Genomic DNA, 19,438 nt, shown 5'->3' with positions numbered 1-19,438 from the left:
GGGGCAAACGTGGAGTGGGCTATCTAGGTCAAATAGACCCTAAATGTATTCAGGGTCTACAAGCAAAATGATTAATGCAATATATATTTTTCTAATGTTTGTTTTTCTCCTCTCTTCTCATAATTATCGTCACTACCCATTCTCACATATCGAAGAAGAGAAGAAAAGATCATAATTGATGGTCACATATTAAAAATGGTGATCGAGCTAAGAGAAATTTAGTGGCTTTTTAGCATTTTTTTTTTTTTCACTTTCGTAAATGTAAGAAAGTTTCAGTCTCTTTCTATGATCAGAAGAAAGGAATCAATGAACAAGAGGTAGGGTCCAGCCAGGTTTGGGGTTGGGAGCGGTTGCGGAGGAAGCGCCATAAGACATAGATATTGATTGAGAAGAGGTGGCCTGAATCTGAATTAATGCCTTTTGAATAGTGTTGAACTTCCTTCACTGACCTGACCGAGCAGAATGAGGAAGAGCATAGCACACCAATGAATTTAGTACAATCATTGTACTTCTTTTTTACTTATTCAATATTTTTTGTAAATACACATCAATTCATATGTGAAATTTAAATTTTTTTAAATGTTTTCATCTTAATAAAAAAACAGCATTCTGTTTAAAATAAGGTTTTAAATTAAAAAATATATATATTATTGCAAATATTTTAAACAAATCATCAAATAAGTAATATGAATTAGTATAAAATTTTATTTTAAAAAAATAGAGAGGTCACGAATTTTTTTAAAAGTATGCTTTTAAATTTAAATTAAGAAAATAGTGAAAAATAAAAAAGTTCCAATGATTGCCTTTACGAATTCGATATGTTTCAAAACAGTTTATACATCTAAATTTTATTTTCAATTTTATGAAACGAGTGCTACTTAGTTTCTACTAGTTTTAACAAATAGTTTTCTCACATGTTGTTGCTTAAAACTTTAGAATAATAATAGTAAAAAGTTAAAATCAAATTTTAGTTCATCAAAAAAAAATTAAACATTTATTTTAGTCTCCAAATTTTCAAAAACATTTGTTTTAGTGTTTGAATAGAAAAGAAACTTATTTTGATTCGTGCTGCTAGGATTCAGTTAACTCTCTAAAAAATAACGAAAACTTCTATACATTTAGATTATTTAGATGGCTAGGGTGCCAGTAAGATAATCATTCTTAAAATTGTAGGATTTTAATTTTCAATTAAAGTTTAGATGACAATTTGATGTTTTGATTTTGATCGTTACAATTTTGCCGCGTTTGTATTCTCAATTTATGTTGAATTTTGCAATCTCTCAAGTTTGTGATATTATGTGATTATTGAGATTTTTTTTCTTTTTCTCTCGACATTTTCTTTTTTTGAAGTTTTGTGATTCATGTGTGAATATTTATATGCAATTTAACAGAGTTTATTTTATATACATGTACTTATTTTATTTTTCTAATCATTCAAATATAGAAGCATCACCATCATTATGTTAAAAGAGTTAACGAGATTCAGATCAAAGTAATTTCTTTTAAAAAGTTTGGAAACTAAAACATATACTTTTAAAAGTTTAGGACCGATTTAAACCTAAAACAAAAAACTATTTATTATACCTAGGACAAAAACTGACGGTTTGATTTTGTTGTGAAGCATGTCACTTTTTACGATTTCTCCAACTTTAAAAGTGTTTCTAAGTTATAAAAAGTTATTATTTTGATAAATATATTTTAGAATTTGTTCAATTATAGTGTATGTACTTTTTTTTTTAATATTCAATTTTAGTTCATAAACTTTCAACATAGTTTTTATTAGAATTTTCGCTATAAAATATAAAAATATATTCACACAAGGTAGTGCAAATTTTTATAACTTTGTGTTTTAGTATAGGAGTCGAGCTCTATTCAATAATTGATGGTTTGAAGTTAGCCTTCGAAATACGGAAGATGAAGCCCAACTCACACGATTAGAGAACAGCTGTGAGAAATAAACTGTGAAAAGAAAAATATAAAATTAAAAAATTTAAAAAAAAAAAATCAGATACGAAAAGAGAAAGTAAGAAAAAAATAGAAGAAAAAACTGGAAAAAGGGGAAGATGGTATTTTGCACATTCTTCTTCTTCTTCTTCTTTTTATTCTTATTCTTCTTCTTCTTCTTCTCCTCGGATCAGCTGGATTTTCTCTCTCAAATTTTGCTCACAAACCATTCTTAGTTTCTCTATTGCACTTTTGTTCACTACCACTATTCGATTCCACGCGCCACTTTAATAAGCTTCTCTTTCTTATCCCCTCCCAGAAGTTTCGTTGCCAGAGGTTGATCAGAGAACCTACTCACAGGTGTTCGATCTCACCTGTCAGCCTTTTTCTACTGCGTCTCTTGTAGCTGGAGCAAAGAATAAGAAGCTTGGGCTAACGAATTTCTGCTCGCCTGCTCACTAAGGTACTGTATCTAAGTCTTGAATACTCAAATTATGGCACAACTCTACTGTTTATCTCTTGATTCTTTATGTATTCAACGCCTTGAGATCGGGAAGGAGCTTCCAATTTGGAGTTTTCTTTTAACTTATTGGTTGCTGATTCTAATTTAAGTCTTTATTAATTGCTATTAATTTCGTTCTCTTTAACGAATTTAGGATACAATTGACTGATTGGGGGACTGGGGACTGGGGGACTGGGGGACTGGGGGACTGGGGATGGTTTTCTTTATTATTATTGTTATCTTTTTTTAGGGGGGTTCAGGTGTTTGGGATAAGACTTCTTAGCATGGCGATTCTTGTTTATCAATTTTGGAACATTTTCTCTTAGATTAAAGGCTGCCGAAGTAGGAGAAAAAAAATGAATGGTTGAAACTTTAAATCATGCCCTAGATTATGTAGAGAATTGTAAAACTCAATCAACTTTGACGACTTGTACTTCTATATTATCTGGAAGCGCACATGCCATGATATTTTCTACAGCCACGGGATTAGTATCTAGAAACTAAAAGTTCTTTTCGGAATTTAGAGTGATATGGTTTCCTTCTATTCCAACAGAAACAAATTTTATTGAGGAATAGGTGAAATTGACATGCTGGATGTTGCTACCGGTCGGTGGATTAGGTATGAATACCTCAATGGATGATATGAACTTGATTCAGCAGGCACAGAGACATCACTTGGTAGTTCGAGAGCTTGGCGAAGAGATTGATTTGGAAATTGGACATGGAGATGATGATCCTTCCTTTGCTAGCACTCCTATAATTGGTGGACCAGTACGAGAACCATCTGCTGAAGATCACGATGAGAGTAAGCACGTGGTATTGGTATCTCAACTTTCCAATGACGACCAAGATATGTCAAAGACACAACCAGCCAAAAGGAAGAAGAAGGTTGTGAAAAGATGGAGAGAGGAATGGGCCGATACATATAAATGGGCTTATGTTGATGTCAAGGATGGAACTGCCAGGATCTTTTGCTCTGTTTGTAAGGAGTATGGAAGGAAGCACAGGAGAAATCCTTATGGTAATGAAGGCAGCCGAAATATGCAGATGAGTGCACTTGAAGAACACAACAACAGTTTACTTCATAAAGAGGCTCTTCGGCTTCAGATGGCCTCCAAAGACAAGATTATTGTCGATAAACCAATATATGTAAAAGGTAGGTTTTTTCACATTTTTTATGTTATTTATCTATTTCTCCCCCGTCTTTGGGTGATATAGGTTTCCAACTTTGGAGGCCAATGCTCCATAGAGAAAAAAGATACCATCTTGGGACTTCTAGTTGATCCATTGTACTGATGTTGATGAAATTGATGTTTTGAAGATTGGTGCTTGCATGTGCTTTTTACTATTCTCATACTTGTGTGAAATTAATATGAAGATCTTTTGTAATGTTTTCTTACATATCTTTTTTTGGTCATTATCTGCAAACAAAGCGCTCATGTCAAAAACTGCGGGATCAATTATTGAAGCTGCACTAAAAAGGGATCCTAACGAAGTTGAGTTCATACAAGCAGTACAAGAAGCAGTTCATGCCTTGGAACGGGTTATTGCCAAAAATTCTCAGTAAGTTTTCCATGAATACATAATCATTTTTTTATGTTCCATTACTATAATTAAAGAGTGGGGAGTTATAAGTCTTACTACTTCAGCTATGTCAATATTATGGAGCGCTTGTTAGAACCTGAGCGCATGGTTCTTTTCCGAGTTCCATGGGTGGATGACAGAGGTGAGACACATGTCAATCGAGGCTTCCGAGTTCAATTTAACCAGGCTTTGGGACCTTGTAGGGGAGGTCTTCGTTTTCATCCATCGATGAACTTAAGTATTACCAAGTTTCTTGGTTTTGAACAGGTACCGAACTGGATACTGTTATTCTTTTCCTATTTGAGAAAGGGTATCCTGTTGTCGAATGTTAAACTATCAGTATGGCCTTGGTCTGACTCTAATTTTATTATAAATGGGTAATGACTGTTTATTCTCACTTGGGGCTGCTGCATATTCCTTTGAAGTAAATTTGATTTGATATCTTGATGTGCCAAAGGCCAGGTTTTTTATACTCAAGTCAATATTCTTTGACCCTATCTCTCCTCTCTGGTATCTGACCCGGCAGTGTGGTTTGTGATTTTCTATTGCAATCAGTAAAGTTTCTTTTTATTGAAGGGTAAATAACTCTCCTGACTAAAGGTGGATGCTCTCCACTGGAACGTGCTACATTCTAGTTCTTATATTGTATCAGCTTGAAAAGAACTAATTGTCTTCATAAATGATCTTTCATTCAATATGAAGTAAAACCACAGCTCACTATCCTAAGAACGGTTGAAAATAAACTCTTAACAGATTTCTCATATTTGTTCATCGTACAGAGATGCCATCCAAACAATCTTTCCCTATCCTGGTGTGATTTGTGCAAAACTGAGGAGACTCAGTAAAACTGTTTCTTTGCTTGATCCTGTGCAGTATGGTTTTGGATATCTTTGCTAAATTTTCTCATGTGGAAAGAAACTATTCTTGACAGTTATTTTTTCAAGAAGGAATCTAAATTTTTTTGGCCTAATCTTACAGTAGCTATTTTATTGGACCCTTTGGCTCAAGAAAAAAAAAATCTTTGGGAGAAGAGAGGCTTTTTGGGGATCATGCAGTTTTCTTTCTTCCCTTCGTGCAAGCTCTACATTTCTTTCCTGTATCTACAACGTTATTTCTTTATATGTTAGTTGGAATTCTTTTTATAAATCAGCACAGTTGAGATCCCCTCCCCCCTCTGTAATATATATTAATTTTTAACAAAGGTTGTTTCTTACAAAATATTTGGTCCATTGACAGACCTTAAAAAATGCATTATCACCCTACAAATTAGGAGGGGCAGCCGGAGGAAGTGATTTTGACCCAAAGGGAAAAAGTGATAATGAGGTAAGCTGTATACTGCTATTTGATGTCATCTATTGTGAACACTTCAATAACTTATAAAAGCCTCTTATACATTAGCAGATTATGCGCTTTTGTCAAAGTTTCATAAACGAGATATATCGCTACTTAGGTCCTGATAAGGTAATTGGAGAAAATTGGCTTTTTATTCTTTTAATATCCATATAAATTTTCAGGTTCAAGCTTCAGGATATAATGTGATGTGCTAAATTGTAATTTTGTCAGGACCTTCCTTCTGAGGAGATGGGTGTGGGTACTCGAGAAATGGGATATCTTTTTGGACAATATAGACGGTTAGCAGGTCATTTTGAGGTACTTTAAAACTCTTCACACACACACAAAAAGAAAACTCATCTGATGTCAATAATGGAATTTCGAAGGCAAAAGCAGCATGTGTATCTTGTGCCCTGCTTCACACTATCAGCATTTGAAGTTGTGTTGGGATAAATTTTGAGAAAGAGTTGTGTAATTTGTTGATGGGCTTATAAAATCATTTTAGGACATATTGTGGACTACATACACATGAGCATAACTTGTTCAATGACTCATCATGTATTGCAGATTACACTGTGAACGATTTTCATTGTAAAGTATATAGTTTTCCTTGAAAAAGAAACTTAAAATATATATTGTATATGAACTCATGCAGGGAAGTTTTACAGGGCCAAGGATATTTTGGTCTGGGTCTAGCCTCCGAACAGAAGCTACTGGATATGGACTGGTAATTAGCATCATATTTTTCTTATGATTTATCTATATGGCGGCCGGTTTCAATAGGTTCAGATATACCCCGATCGTGGCTTCCTAAATGGATTGAAGTATCCCTGAACAAATTACGGTTGTTTGTATTAATTTTGACAACTCTCTCTTGCACATGCAGGTTTTCTTTGCACAGCTAATACTTGCAGATATGAATAAAGAACTTAAAGGACTAAGGTTTAGTTCTCATTACTCGAATCTCTTGTTAGAATCTATGAGTTATTTACCACTTAATATATAAGTACTTTACATAGTGGCTAAATGTATGCTGTTGTTAAACGTTTTGCTATGTGTTTACACTTCTTAGAGCTCTATTTTAATACAGTTTAGTGGTGCCTGGAAGCTTAATCTTTAATGCAAAATACTCTTATGATTTTTCACTTCAGATGCGCTGTAAGTGGTTCTGGGAAGATTGCGATGCATGTTCTTGAAAAGCTTATTGCTTATGGTGCCCTTCCCATTACTGTCTCAGGTGATTCTTAGATATTTCTTTGAACCATGACCTACAGAATGAGGTAGAAAGGACTGTAGTACCTTTCTTCTAGCTTTCTAGGTCATCTTCATTTTCATTACCAAGTTTTCACGAATAGGTGAAGGCATTTTTTTTGTCAGTTCTTTATCGGCTGGAAATTTAAATACCAAATAAATAGGGTTTTCATGCAATTAATTGTTGGTCTTGCATGATTGAGAAGGCTCTACTTGTTTTAAGTCTAGTCTGTACTGCTATCTGGCTTGAGTTTTGTGGATGTCTTTAATTATTTTCCTTCTTTGTTTTTTCTAAAATTATATTTCTTTCATTTTAAAGCTTGCATTGCATTCTGCCCAAATATATACTAGTGGATTATTGAATTGATGCAGCATGACTATTTTCTGAATTATGCTATTATTTAAAGTACCAACGGGATATTTGTTTTTCTTTAATGATCTCTAGTCTAGACATAATTTTTTTTAGAGTTGGATTACCGGCAACATAGGAACATGAACCATCCATGGTTCTATCTGAGTTAGATTTGTCTTCATGTTCTAATAGAGTGACAATTAGATGAAAAGAAAAGAGAAGTTTTATCTGTCGTCTTATATTAGCTGCAACTTAAGATAGGATCAATTATATTTAATTTCCAAATTCAAGGTCTTTGTGGTTTTTTGGTATTTACATGCAATTAAGAGAACTTATAGCTTGTTCTTTAACATGTTGCAATCAAATATTCCCAGATTCAAAGGGATATTTAGTGGACGAAGATGGATTTGACTACATGAAGATATCCTTTTTGAGAGACATCAAGGCTCAGCAGAGAAGTTTAAGGTGTGATCAGATTTACGTCATTTTCTTTCAACATTTTTTTGCTATCATTTTAGTAACTCATATTTCTATGTTGTGCAATGTGTCATTCTCAGGGACTATTCGAAGACTTATGCCCGATCTAAGTATTATGATGAAGGTAAACCTTGGAATGAAAGGTGCGATGTTGCATTTCCTTGTGCTTACCACAATGAAATTGATCAAGCAGATGCGATAAACCTGATTAGTTCTGGCTGTCGTATTCTAATAGAAGGTAGTAAACACTCTTTAGTTTTTATTTCCATCTGTCTCTCCGTCTTTATTCTATTTATTTACTTGTTTTTATTTATTTATTTTTTGCTTATGCGCTTACTGATGGTCACTTGCTGATACTTTTTCCCTCTAGGTTCAAATATGCCCTGTACTCCTGAAGCTGTTGATGTGCTGAGAAAAGCTAATATTCTCATTGCTCCTGCAATGGCTGCAGGTGCTGGAGGGGTGCGATTCACTTCATCCACTCTGTGCATGATGCATGTCTTACAAATATCTAATTTTCTCACAAATAATAAGTATAGATCCCTGTGTTTTATTTGAGCTCAAAATTGAGATGATCGTTTAAAGAGACCTGTTTGGTCAAGGAAATATCGTTTTGGTTGATGTGGGTTTGCTGGAATATTTAGAGGAGTTTACAGCTACACTGTTTCACCTTGAAATAGGAGAATGGACTCTTTTGGGGGCTCCAAATAAGAAAGCCATTGGTGCCTAAAAAAATTAAACGATGATCAGAATTTGGGGGACTTGATAAGCTACCTTAATTACGTTACATGGTTAAAATTACAGAATGCTCTTAAAATTTTGCCAGGCAACTAATTTTTCTATGGTTCTTGAGAATATTTTGATCTCTAGCACTAGTTCTGATGTTTCACAATTTACTCTACTGTTTGAAGTACCGCTGATTTAGGATATTCACAAGGACACGGTTGAACAAATCTGTTCCACTGAGGTTGTTGAAGTGAATAACAACATAGTTAGAATTATAAGAAGCACCGAAAGAATCTATAGTTCAATAAATATGAAGAACTGGGATTAACATTCATGACACAACTCTTCGCATAACATTGACCTTCCAAATATTCTAGTTTCAAATTTGGTTGCAATGCATCGGACATTTGATTCATAAGTTTAAAGAATGAAATTGTCAGATGCCTCTGGATCTTTCCATTTTTATTGCTTATAAAAAATTTAAGCTCATCTGGTTATTGTTGCTTCCTTGTTGTAGGTTGTCGCTGGAGAACTTGAATTAAACCATGCATGTAATTTGATGCATTGGTCTCCAGAGGACTTTGAATCTAAATTGCAGGTGAGGGTCATCTTTTAGCCCGTCCTCCAGTAAGATCCTTTGGTTTAGGGAAATACTTTTGGATTTCTTATTTGCAAGATTAATATAATCAACATTGTGCATGTTGTCAAACCTTCAAAGTATTTGCCTTGTTAAATTTCTTGTCAGTGAAACCACGACTGGATCAGTGTACTCCATATGATCAACATTTTCTACCGGATGTGTTTTGCATCAAATATGACATTTTATGCCCGGTCATCTCTAGCTTGAATTTATTAATTCTAAAATTAGAAGGAGAGATTACGTTCACAATGTTGGTTAACTTCTGACTTGAAAATTAATTTGTTAACCATGTGAAGGTTATCATTCCCATTTATGCTCAAGCCTCGAGGATGTAATTAAATTTCTTATTTATTTTATTCCGTGGTGGTTTAAATCACGTTCATGGCTTTTCCATCGTTTAAACTTTCAGGAAGCTATGAAACAGACTTACCAGAGGGCCCTCAAAGCAGCAGCTGATTTTGGCTACCAAAAAGAGAGTCCTGAGTGAGTTCTACTCCACTTTAGCTTTCATCATGTGATTGCTAAAATGTTTGGTCGAGAGCGGAAGTAGAATGATAAGTAAAGAAAAGGACGAGCGATCTCATTCACCATTTTGCACTTTTTTTTCTTCTTTTAAACTTTTTCTGCGGTTTGTTTATCCAAGTAGACCAGTCAAGTATCTTATGCTTAACTAAAAATATATGTATATTTATATTGACAACGTTAGTTTTTCTCAAGCCTCATGTGCTCTTCATCTGCTTGTTAATAGGGCTCTTGTACACGGAGCAGTCATTTCTGCTTTTCTGAGTGTTGCTCAAGCCATGACTGATCAAGGTTGTGTATAATAGAGACATTGAACACAATAGGAAAGTCTTCAAAAGCTGCTTTCTCCTCCTGCGCCAATTACAAAGATGTCCTGCTGAAGTGACCTTGTTGACGAGCCATGTATGGTACGCCACCATGGATTACAAAACCAGGTAAGTTAACTTGATGCCCAGAAATCAAATTATACGACACCATTATCTGAATCATACACACACCATGCCATACCTGGGATCTCAAAAAGGCTCAAAATGTTGAAATCAAGATTGGAACTTGTTGTAAATTATTATTGCAGCTTAGGGTAGGAAAAGGCCTCAAAATTTCTGAACTGGTGTGTTACATATGGCCAATTATACTTCCCTATATATGTGGTCGTTACTCCCTTGTAATACATAGAGATGGGAAATAAAAATTTGTTTATCTTTACAATTGAAAATGTTCAATGACACCTTCATCAAGCTATTCCTTGAAGGCTGTTTCTATAACTATTCTTTCACTTAGCTCTTCTAACTCTCCTTTTGTTCCTTTTTTTTTCTTCTTTAATTTAGTTCAGCTGACCTATCATGCTCCTAGACTAATTTCACGAGACAATTTATTGATCCTACTACAATTGTGTGTTAAGATAACTCGTATACTATTAAATCTTAAGTAGATGACTACCATTTATCAACATTTTGCTATTTTGCTTTTTCTTCACGTTGAATAAAGGGCATGATTACAGACAAATTTCATCAGTGATTTAATGTATGTTAACAAAACGAAGGTAAAAGATATTTTCAATTAAAGTGGTTTCGTGTCTTATTTGCATTTTAGTCCTTACAAAGGCCATAATAATAAATAAATAAAATGGGTTAAATTATTAGCTTACTTAGAAGTTGTCTATTTGATATTTTAAAATATCTTTACTAAACCCACAAACTTTTAAAGCTATACTAAGTAATGATTCACATGGGGTGGTGGACGCGTGTAAGAGTTTTATAATTTATAATTTTACTTTTCTATCTTTCAAAAGTTTAGATTATTAATATATATATATGTCGTTATATATATATATACATGAGTACATTCATAAGATGTGTAACCATGTACAAAAAAACAATCAACAAAACACTTAAATTCGAAGAGTCATGCTCCTAAGATTGAAGAATTCAGTTAGTAACTACTTGCACGCAATGATGAGTTGTGTCTCATCGGCGTAAGGTTGCATATCTACTATTCGAACATTTCTCAACAAACACTAATGAAAAAGTCGTACCTCAAAGAAAAGCAAAGTGGTTATTTACAAGAAAAAAAATGTAGGAACAAAAAATGGAATGTAAAAGTTCTCTCACTTCGGCCTTTTAATATAGTATAGATAATTTAAGTTAAATTTCAAGCTTAGTTTCTCAATACTAGGGGTTATCTATAGATTTATTATACTTTACTATCAAGTTTAATCTAAAATTTAATGAAAAATTTATAAGTTTCTAAGCTTTAATTCATACCTCCATGGCATTTACCCAAATATTTGACTTTTTAAACTCTATTCTATGAAATTATGATAAGATAATGAAATGTCTCTTTTTCCCAACACCAAAAGACAGAAATTTGTGTGACAAGAGTATCATACTCTCTGTTTATCGTAGAATTCTATCTTTGTAAATTTAGTTTAACTTTAGAATTACAAAATATATTAAAATTATATTGTCCTTCAAATTTGACATTTGTTTTATAAAGTTACCTTTTTTTTATCTTCCAAGATCTACCATATTACATTGTTTTTAAAACTATTTTGAGATTAAAATCTACTTTGAGGAAAATTGGAACATGGGATGCGTATAACTATGTCCAAGTTCCTAATTGTCTCTCATTCTAATGGATTTCTACCTTTAAATTCAAAAATCTAGTATAAATTGAAAGCATAAATTTAGGAGATATTGATTAAATGAGATCAATCACAAAAGTAAATATTTATTTAATATTTTTATAAAATTGAATGATTTGCAGATATACTATATTTGTGATTTTGGATTATATTTATTATTTAATTTGTACAAATATACTATATCTGAGAAAAAAGAGTTTTCAACGGTAAAATCAGCTGAAAATTTATCAAAAAAATATCTATTTCACACGATTTTGCTGTAAATCAAACTATTTTTAGAATTGATTATTTTCAAGCTTTTATTTATTATTTTACCAGTTTTCTAAAAGAAGAACACGCTCCCCTATGTTAACAATAAAAAATAGAAATATTTACAAAATATTAACAATCATTCAACAAAATCAAGGATAATAGTTTTTTCCATGGAGCATATGTTTTTTTAGAAAGCCAATAGTTTAAAGTATTTAGGGAATTGGATTTTTTTCTTTGGTTAAAACTATGTTTAATGCATTTTGATACTGTAAATTATACATAATTTGATATCAAAATATAATTATTGCTTAGAATGTATTGTCAACTATATATTATGTAACTAAATTAAGATTTAGAGAAAATATGATGGTCGTACAATAATTTCTTTTTATAAATCAGTAAACAGTTTTGAAGATCAACTCAAGGGATGCCATTTTACAAAGAGAGTCGAAAAACATACAAAAGGTTAAGAAAGATTAAAAATAAGAAAAAGCATGCACACGTTCACTCACGTGACTAATTGTTTACGAAGTCCATATTCCCAAAGGACAATAAAGTAATAGTAAATAAAATTAAGGGTAAATGAGTAATTTAGTACGAGAGATTTGGAGCACAAGCCGAAAGGCCAATGGGCCGCCTTAGTAAACCAACCGCCCTCCCATTACTACCTGAGTCCTTGAGCATTAGTCTCCTTTTCAACTCCACAGCTCAGATCCGGGGAGTTTCTCAATCTCTAGCTATCTTCCAACGCTTTCTAATCTTCTTCAAACCCTGTCGTCTTTCACTGATATACAGGTTTCTCTCTACATCCTTTCTTGTATCTTTTCTTCATCGTTAATGCTCTGTTTTTTTTACTCTTCTTAACCTTTTCCCTCATTTCTTGCTTTGATTTACTCTTTTTTTCCCTTGTTTTAATCTCTGAAATCGATTTCTGTTGGATCTAGTTTCGATTTCTACGTTTTTCTTCGAGTTTTTTTTTTTTTGTTATTGAACGTCGATCGTTTGTTTGTGTTTTTTTGTTTGAGAAATATTCTGGCCAGTAAGCTTTGAATAGGCCATAGATGATGATTATCGTGTTTTTTAAGTGTGTATTATGATTAGTTGATGTTTTGAACATGCGGTGTGTGATTAGGTAGTATACAGTGTAGAAACCTGACTAACTTCGTTAATCTCTTTTCATCTAATGCCTCTCGGGAGGTGGATGATGCGGATGTAGTAGTATCGGTGGAGATTTTTCTTCTCTGCGGTGTTTCTATTGTAATAATTTGTTTGATTGTTCGTATGGCCATTTGGATGTATTGTCATCATTAATGTGATACGTGTTGTCCTCTTATATAAGCAAAACATTAGATTTCATACAAATGAAAAATTATTAATGATAAAAACACCTCTCGATGGTTTATCCATACAAATTTTTTTTAAAAAAAAAACTTCTCTAATAGTCATTTTTCATTATAAAAAATGTGTTACTTTTCAAATACAAAACTGAAAGTGTATTGTTTTGTCCAATGTACCCAAATTTTAATTGTAGGTTTGTGATAAACAATAAATAATTAATAAATAAAGTGAAGCAACAAGCATCCATGGTTGAAGGCTACCTGAAAATTTCCCAACCTAGGAAGTGCAAATGCTCTGTTTTGATCCAAAACTCACAACCACTCTGTCTCAGTTTCCCATTCCATTTCAGTAAACTCTTCCACTCACCTCTCTATCAACCCTCCTTCAACTACGCATCTCATCAGCAGAGTTGATCATCAAAGGGTCAGCATACAAATTAACAAAATTAGCACACATAGTTCATCACTATTTTAGTAGTCATATCAGATACTGTTGATCTTCTTCACTTTCAACGATCCCTCAATACAGGTTTCTTTTTATCTCTTTCCAAGCTAGGAAAATCAAATGGGTCTTGACTATTTATTTATAACCCTTTTGATTGTTTAGCTTTTTTCTGGGTTTTTGGGGCTTGACTATTTTTCTATAACCCTTTTGATTGTATTGGGAAATTACCAAAAATAGGATAAAATTTTGGGGCTTAAAGAGTTTTAGATTAGTTTTTTAAAATGTAGGGTTCTAGGTCAAATAAGGTGGTGAAATATCCAAATTACCCTCAGCCAAAAAATGCTAAAAGGTAGGTCCTTTTTCTCCCACTTCCTCCATCTTCACGTCTTCCATTCTCAAAATCTCTCACGCACAGGTGACTTTGACGAAAGGCTTTGGATGGTGACGACGAGGCTTTAAACGGCGACGACGAGCTTCAAACGATGACGTTGTGGCTTCAAATGACGATGACAGCTAGGTTTATAAAGATTTTCACACAACTTGTGGGTTTTTTTTTTCTATTTTACTTCAGAAACATTTTTCCATTATATATGCAACTAGGGATCTAAGGACACAAAAACTCCTCTATATGCAACTGGTATTCGCGAATATGAATCCTAATTTCTGCTTCTCTTTACCTAACAACAAGCAAAAAGTGAATGAGTTTTCTAAACTACTTTTTCTTTTGGAGCCTCTGATCTACCTGTGTTCACAATTTCCCCCTTGTTTTGGTTAAGTGGCGAGATGCAACAAACAATATTCTAAATCTTATATTCATATTTCGTTTAGGTGTCAGTGGTGTGGCCATTGTGCATGTTATATCGCATAAAGCTTTCTTTATATGTTGATTAAATTACACAACATATGGAGCTTTTTCTTCCTATTGTTCTTGCATTTACTTTTTATTTTGTAGATATCTAATTGCACTTATACTTTTTTGGAGATATGGGACAAGTTGGTCTCTTACCTCCTAGTATCAAACATCTGCAATTTAGTCAGCTTCAGAAAATTGAAAGTGTGAGATTCATGTCACATACTGGAACATCGCAAGTTTCTTGTCTCATATGAATCAGATTGTAAATTACTATTTCTTCAATCAATATCATCTTAGCCAAAAAATATTGTGTTATCAAATTACATGCTATATAGATCTATCATCCATGCTTGCCAAGGGAATAAGAGAATCTTGACTAGTCGAAAATGTAAAATTTAAATTCTGTTTTATTACCTCTCTGTATTCATCTCTAACAATTATCTCGAAGTCTCAATGCCAAAAGCAAATAATAGTGAACTATATGATAAATACCCTTGGTTCTGCGTTATTAGCTAAAATTAACTTCTAGAATTATACCATGACATCCTCAATCTAAAGTCTGGTATTTTGTAGTAAAGAGTGTCCATTTTTCTACAATCAGATTCTAAAGTTTGGTATTTTGCAGTAATGATGACGAGGTTTAAAGATTTTCCAATCTACATCTACTTCAACTTTGTATGTAGCAGACATTAGGACTATCTAGTCTCACCCTAGTGTAAATAGGACACGTTCGTTGTTCATTTTCATGACTTGATTCTTTGTCTTTTTTTATCTCTTTTGTAGGATTTAGAGAAAGTTATTGATCATAAAATCTCAAGTTCACGCTACAAAAAATATCAATTTGATCGTTAAAATAGTAAGTGATGTACATTGTTAATTTAGTTTTTGTGCATATTTTTAGGTTGGTTTAAGAATTAAAGTGATACTTGGGAACTTTTTAGGTTGTTTTGAGAATCAAAATATGACATAGACACTTTTTAGGAATTTTTGTACGCGGTTTTTGGAGTTGGGATGTAGTACATTTTAAGAGGTTAGGAGTGAAATGGTTAGCCATAGTGACATGTACTTCTTGTTCCAGAATGTGTAATATATTTTGTAATCTAATAGATGCTAACTAGTTGAATTGATTCTGCCCCCAGGATGGTCTTTGTATTCCAGAGCTCCAACACAAAAGTTTTTTCGAATTTGAGGAGTGCAAAGTGTTTCTTTTAGATCTTTAGAAAAGCCACTTCTGCTTCCAGTCACAGATTTGCCAGGGAGACCCAATTCCTTCGATCCAAGCCTCACGAACCAGCAAGTTTGGGTTAGATTTGGTAAGGATTGATTCAGTTCTAATCTTCATATTTTGTCTTAATTGTTTAGGCTTTTAGCAATTGAACTTGATAATTGTTCAAGGAAGTGGGTTTTCAGATTAACAACTGTTTTGAATGTTTGAAAGTATGTTTTTATGTTTTCTTATAAAAGAAATGTTTTACGTGATTTAAGAATTAACTAAAATTGTTTTGAATGTTTTGATGGATTTTACTAAAAGAATGTTTGATTTTATGGAAAGTAGTGATTGATTGAAAGCTTGAAACTCGAAAATATTTAAAGCTTTTTTTGTAATTTTACGGCAAGTCTTTTCAAAAGTTTTGTTGTGTTGAAAGTTATTCAAACATCTTGGTTTATTGAATGGCTATTTGAAAGTTTTAGTTTAAAATGTTTGGTTTTGAAGGCTTATTTTGATTTAAATATTTTGTTTTAAATGTATCGTTTGTCACAAATTTTTAATTGGAAAAGTTTTGCAATGACTTCGTATTTTTGTGTACAAAAGTTTTGAAAGAAAATGAATTTCAAAGCTTGATTTGGTATGAATTTTTACACATACGAACGAAGGTTGGTTGGTTTGAATTTCACAATTCAAAGTTGAGGGTGGAATAAAACAATCACCATAGTTAGGGGTAGTTTTTGCAATTTGTGTTACATTTTCATTAATACTCTGTTTTTTGTTTTAGTACTTAAATTTTTTATGGTTTTTAATAGTAGGGATGATAATGTTGATTTTACATTTATGATTAAAAAAATGTTGATTTTAAATCAAATTCTTTTGCAAGGTTATGCTCTTGATTCTCACAAAATTGAGTAAGCTCTGCTCAAAAGCCTCTGTCTTGTAGAACTCACTAAACAATGGGTGATTATCATTTCATTCACAAGGATGTTGAAGGAGCCTCCACTCAGTGGGATGACATTCAGAGAAAGCTGGGAAACCTACCTCCGAAGCCTGCTCCATTCAAGCCACCAGCCTTCACACCTGCCCAAGATGACGCATCCGTCCCCAAAGACAAGTCTTGGATTGACCAGAAGAATGAAGAGGAGCTTGAAGACCTTGAGGATGACCTAGATCTTGATGATGACAGCTTCCTCCAAGAGTATAGGTTGGTTTTCTATTCATTAGTTACCTTTCATGTTTTGTTGTTGCTTTTCTGTAATTTTATCCATCGCTGGGAAAATAAATAAAGGTAATTAAATAAGTAAAACTTAGATCAATTGATGCAGAATTGGTCAATATGGTGACCAGGTGGAAATAATATGACTCCGATTGATTTATTAGTCAAAGCAAATCTTAATTTTTCCTCTCTATTTAACGAGTATTAGATTTTTTTATTTAATTAGATGTTCACCATCTCGTTTATTAGTTAACTAATTACCTGATCTCTCCTCTTCGTCCAATTTCTTACTCAAAGTCGTACCCTTGGGGTTTCTTTGACAAAATAATTATGAGATCTCTGAATTTGATGCAACCATATTTTTGGTATAGGAAAAAGAGGTTGATGGAGATTAGAGAAGCAGCAAAAATCTCTAAATTTGGATCAGTAAATCCAATATCGGGATCAGATTTTGTGCGAGAGGTTTCACAGGCTCCATCTGATGTTTGGGTTGTCGTTATTCTCTACAAAGAAGGGTACCATCCATATCCAATGCCCTGAATGTTTTTATGTTCTTTATATTCTGTTGATCTTTACTCCCTGGTGTGTTAATATCATTGTTATGTTATATTATAATCTCATTGTAGAATTCAAGAATGCGATGTGTTGATGAATTGTTTGCAAGAACTTGCTGCGAGATATCCAGCCACAAAATTTGTTAAAATAATATCCACAGATTGCATTCCCAACTACCCAGATTGTAATCTTCCTACTTTGTTAGTTTACAACAATGGTGCAGTGAAAGCAAATTATGTGGGTCTTCGAAGTTTTGGCAGAAGATGCACACCAGAAGGTACACAGCTGTATAAAACTAAAAATGCCTCGTTTGCTTTAGTCCTCTGCAGCTTCATATCTAGTTAGTATAGTGTTAATGTTCAACAGTCAACATTCGTGTTTGGTTAGATATTTGAAGGTATGCTAACATTTTCCACCTTTATGTGAAGTCAATGATTTTATAATGGTACACTTTGAATTTGAAATTGTGTCAAATGGCTGAGTTCTCAGCCATCAAGGTCCATTGGTTCTGTGACCCTGTTAAGTTGAATTCATGAGGTTCCTTGGCCGTTTGGGTTATGTTTAGCTCGAGGCAGGGTTTGTGGCATTACGATTGAGGAGGTACTCCTCCATTTTGGGATGAGGGCAGGATTTTGTAGTAGTTTTGTTTCTTTGTTTAGAGTGTATAATGTCTTGAGAAAAATCTCAAATGGTAGATTAGTTAGGGAAGGTTGAGAGATCATGAGAAAAAGGTTTGAGGTTCTGGTTGCTAGTTTTAATGCATCCATGGGCGTTTGTAACCTAACATTTTTGTAATTGAGCTTGATTTGACTTTTTGCAATTAGTTTGTGGGTGGATTCCTTTTTTTTTTTTTTGTATGTTCCAATATACTTTTTATCTCTCAATGAAATTGCAGTTTCTCACTAAAGATAAAACAAAAACAAAACTTGGGTTGTTGGTTGTGTGAATTGTACAAGGGAACCTTTACAAACTTTGCTTGTGAAGAAACCAATGACTTGGAAACTAGAACTATAATGAACTCTGCTGGTTGGAATTTGTCTATTGGGGGGCCTCTTTAAATTCTAACCTCTAAAATCCCACCTTCAGTACTGTAAGCGCAAAGTATTTTATTTGCCATATGCTTCTAGTTGGACAGTTTTTGAAACCATTTATGATTTATTCCATATTTTTGTTGTGGTTCTAGGTGTTGCATTAGTTCTTTGTCAAGCAGATCCAGTGCTTAATGATGGTCAGTCTGGAAATGATGATGGATCGAGACAATCTGTGCTTGAAAGCGTACGCCGAAAGATAATTGAGAAAGTGGTGAGAGATCATGAAGATGAGAATGACGAAGGGTCTTTGAGTGATTAGTTTTTGAATCATTTGCCGCCTTCTTTCTAACGCCTTGTTTCTTAGTTGGAGGTTGAAAAGTAATGTTTAGTTAAAGTACACCTACAAATTGTGTTCATGCGCATTCCTGTTTCAATCAAACGTTTTGTTATCTAATGGTTGTGTGATGTATTGAAGTTCAGAAGTTTTGGAAGTTCAATGATTTTGGTATTTAGGCAATAGGCATACCTACCAAACTTAAGAATTCAATGAAAAATAGTTGTGTATTGTGTTTTTACCATTTTTGGAAAGGCCATATTGCAAATTCAGTGTCCAACCTACTAAACTGATTTAGTTCGTGCTGTTCGATAAAATATTCACAAATATTCTCTACCTTGGAGAGATTATTTAGGAAGGTTATATCACACTACAAGGACCAATCTATTTATATTTTTATCGGTTCATCAAGCAATAAATAAAAGAAACTAAACCAAATTATTTAAAATAGACATAACTTAGATTTCCAATCCAACCACGCCTTCTGGCGTCCACTGCCATCTTATTATCATTTCCCATGCATTTGAATTGTAATAATCACTTCCAAATAACCAAATATGGGAACTTTAAACCCTTTCATTTGTCTCTTGGCATATCCTCTGTATTTTTAATAATTTTTCTACAATTGGTTCATAAACCACTTCTTAGTTCTGATCATTTCAATGTCAAAAGAAATAATCTGGTTTATTTGGACAGAATCAGCCCTCTTCTTCATAAAATTTTATCCTTTTT

General features: G+C 33.2%; 2 protein-coding genes across 9 annotated transcripts; both read left to right on the top strand.

The window, feature by feature from the left end:
• Positions 1 to 2,017: 2,017 nt before the first annotated feature.
• On the top strand, positions 2,018 to 10,095 carry LOC101207765 (NADP-specific glutamate dehydrogenase). 2 transcript variants are annotated; one of them, XR_969130.2, is made up of 16 exons: positions 2,018 to 2,407; positions 3,000 to 3,602; positions 3,880 to 4,009; positions 4,096 to 4,297; positions 5,267 to 5,353; positions 5,432 to 5,491; positions 5,594 to 5,680; positions 6,018 to 6,089; positions 6,249 to 6,304; positions 6,514 to 6,599; positions 7,340 to 7,430; positions 7,523 to 7,680; positions 7,813 to 7,893; positions 8,686 to 8,766; positions 9,218 to 9,291; positions 9,557 to 9,642. XR_969130.2 is itself a non-coding variant. In XM_004146784.3 (16 exons), exons 2-16 carry the CDS (start codon positions 3,041 to 3,043, stop codon positions 9,630 to 9,632), a joined length of 1,914 nt encoding a protein of 637 aa, XP_004146832.1. In that variant the 5' UTR covers positions 2,020 to 2,407; positions 3,000 to 3,040; the 3' UTR covers positions 9,633 to 10,095. The 2 variants fall into 2 exon arrangements, 1 of the variants encoding a protein (XP_004146832.1); XM_004146784.3 differs by having other exon boundaries at positions 2,020 to 2,407; positions 7,813 to 7,904; positions 9,557 to 10,095.
• A 2,261-nt stretch (positions 10,096 to 12,356) lies between these two features.
• Positions 12,357 to 18,960, top strand: LOC101207112 (phosducin-like protein 3). 7 transcript variants are annotated; one of them, XM_031882783.1, is made up of 8 exons: positions 12,373 to 12,520; positions 13,923 to 14,024; positions 15,144 to 15,216; positions 15,500 to 15,673; positions 16,454 to 16,774; positions 17,158 to 17,301; positions 17,413 to 17,618; positions 18,525 to 18,960. In XM_031882783.1, exons 5-8 carry the CDS (start codon positions 16,527 to 16,529, stop codon positions 18,689 to 18,691), a joined length of 765 nt encoding a protein of 254 aa, XP_031738643.1. In that variant the 5' UTR covers positions 12,373 to 12,520; positions 13,923 to 14,024; positions 15,144 to 15,216; positions 15,500 to 15,673; positions 16,454 to 16,526; the 3' UTR covers positions 18,692 to 18,960. The 7 variants fall into 7 exon arrangements, with proteins under 7 accessions (XP_004146829.1, XP_011652365.1, XP_031738643.1 ...); XM_011654062.2 differs by having other exon boundaries at positions 13,923 to 14,049; XM_011654063.2 differs by lacking the exon at positions 13,923 to 14,024 and having other exon boundaries at positions 12,371 to 12,520.
• The last annotated feature ends 478 nt before the right edge of the window (positions 18,961 to 19,438 follow it).

This window comes from Cucumis sativus, chromosome 3 (assembly GCF_000004075.3).
Source record: "Cucumis sativus cultivar 9930 chromosome 3, Cucumber_9930_V3, whole genome shotgun sequence".
Taxonomy (NCBI): Eukaryota; Viridiplantae; Streptophyta; class Magnoliopsida; order Cucurbitales; family Cucurbitaceae; genus Cucumis; species Cucumis sativus.
This window is presented reverse-complemented; position numbering and strand designations above follow the sequence as displayed.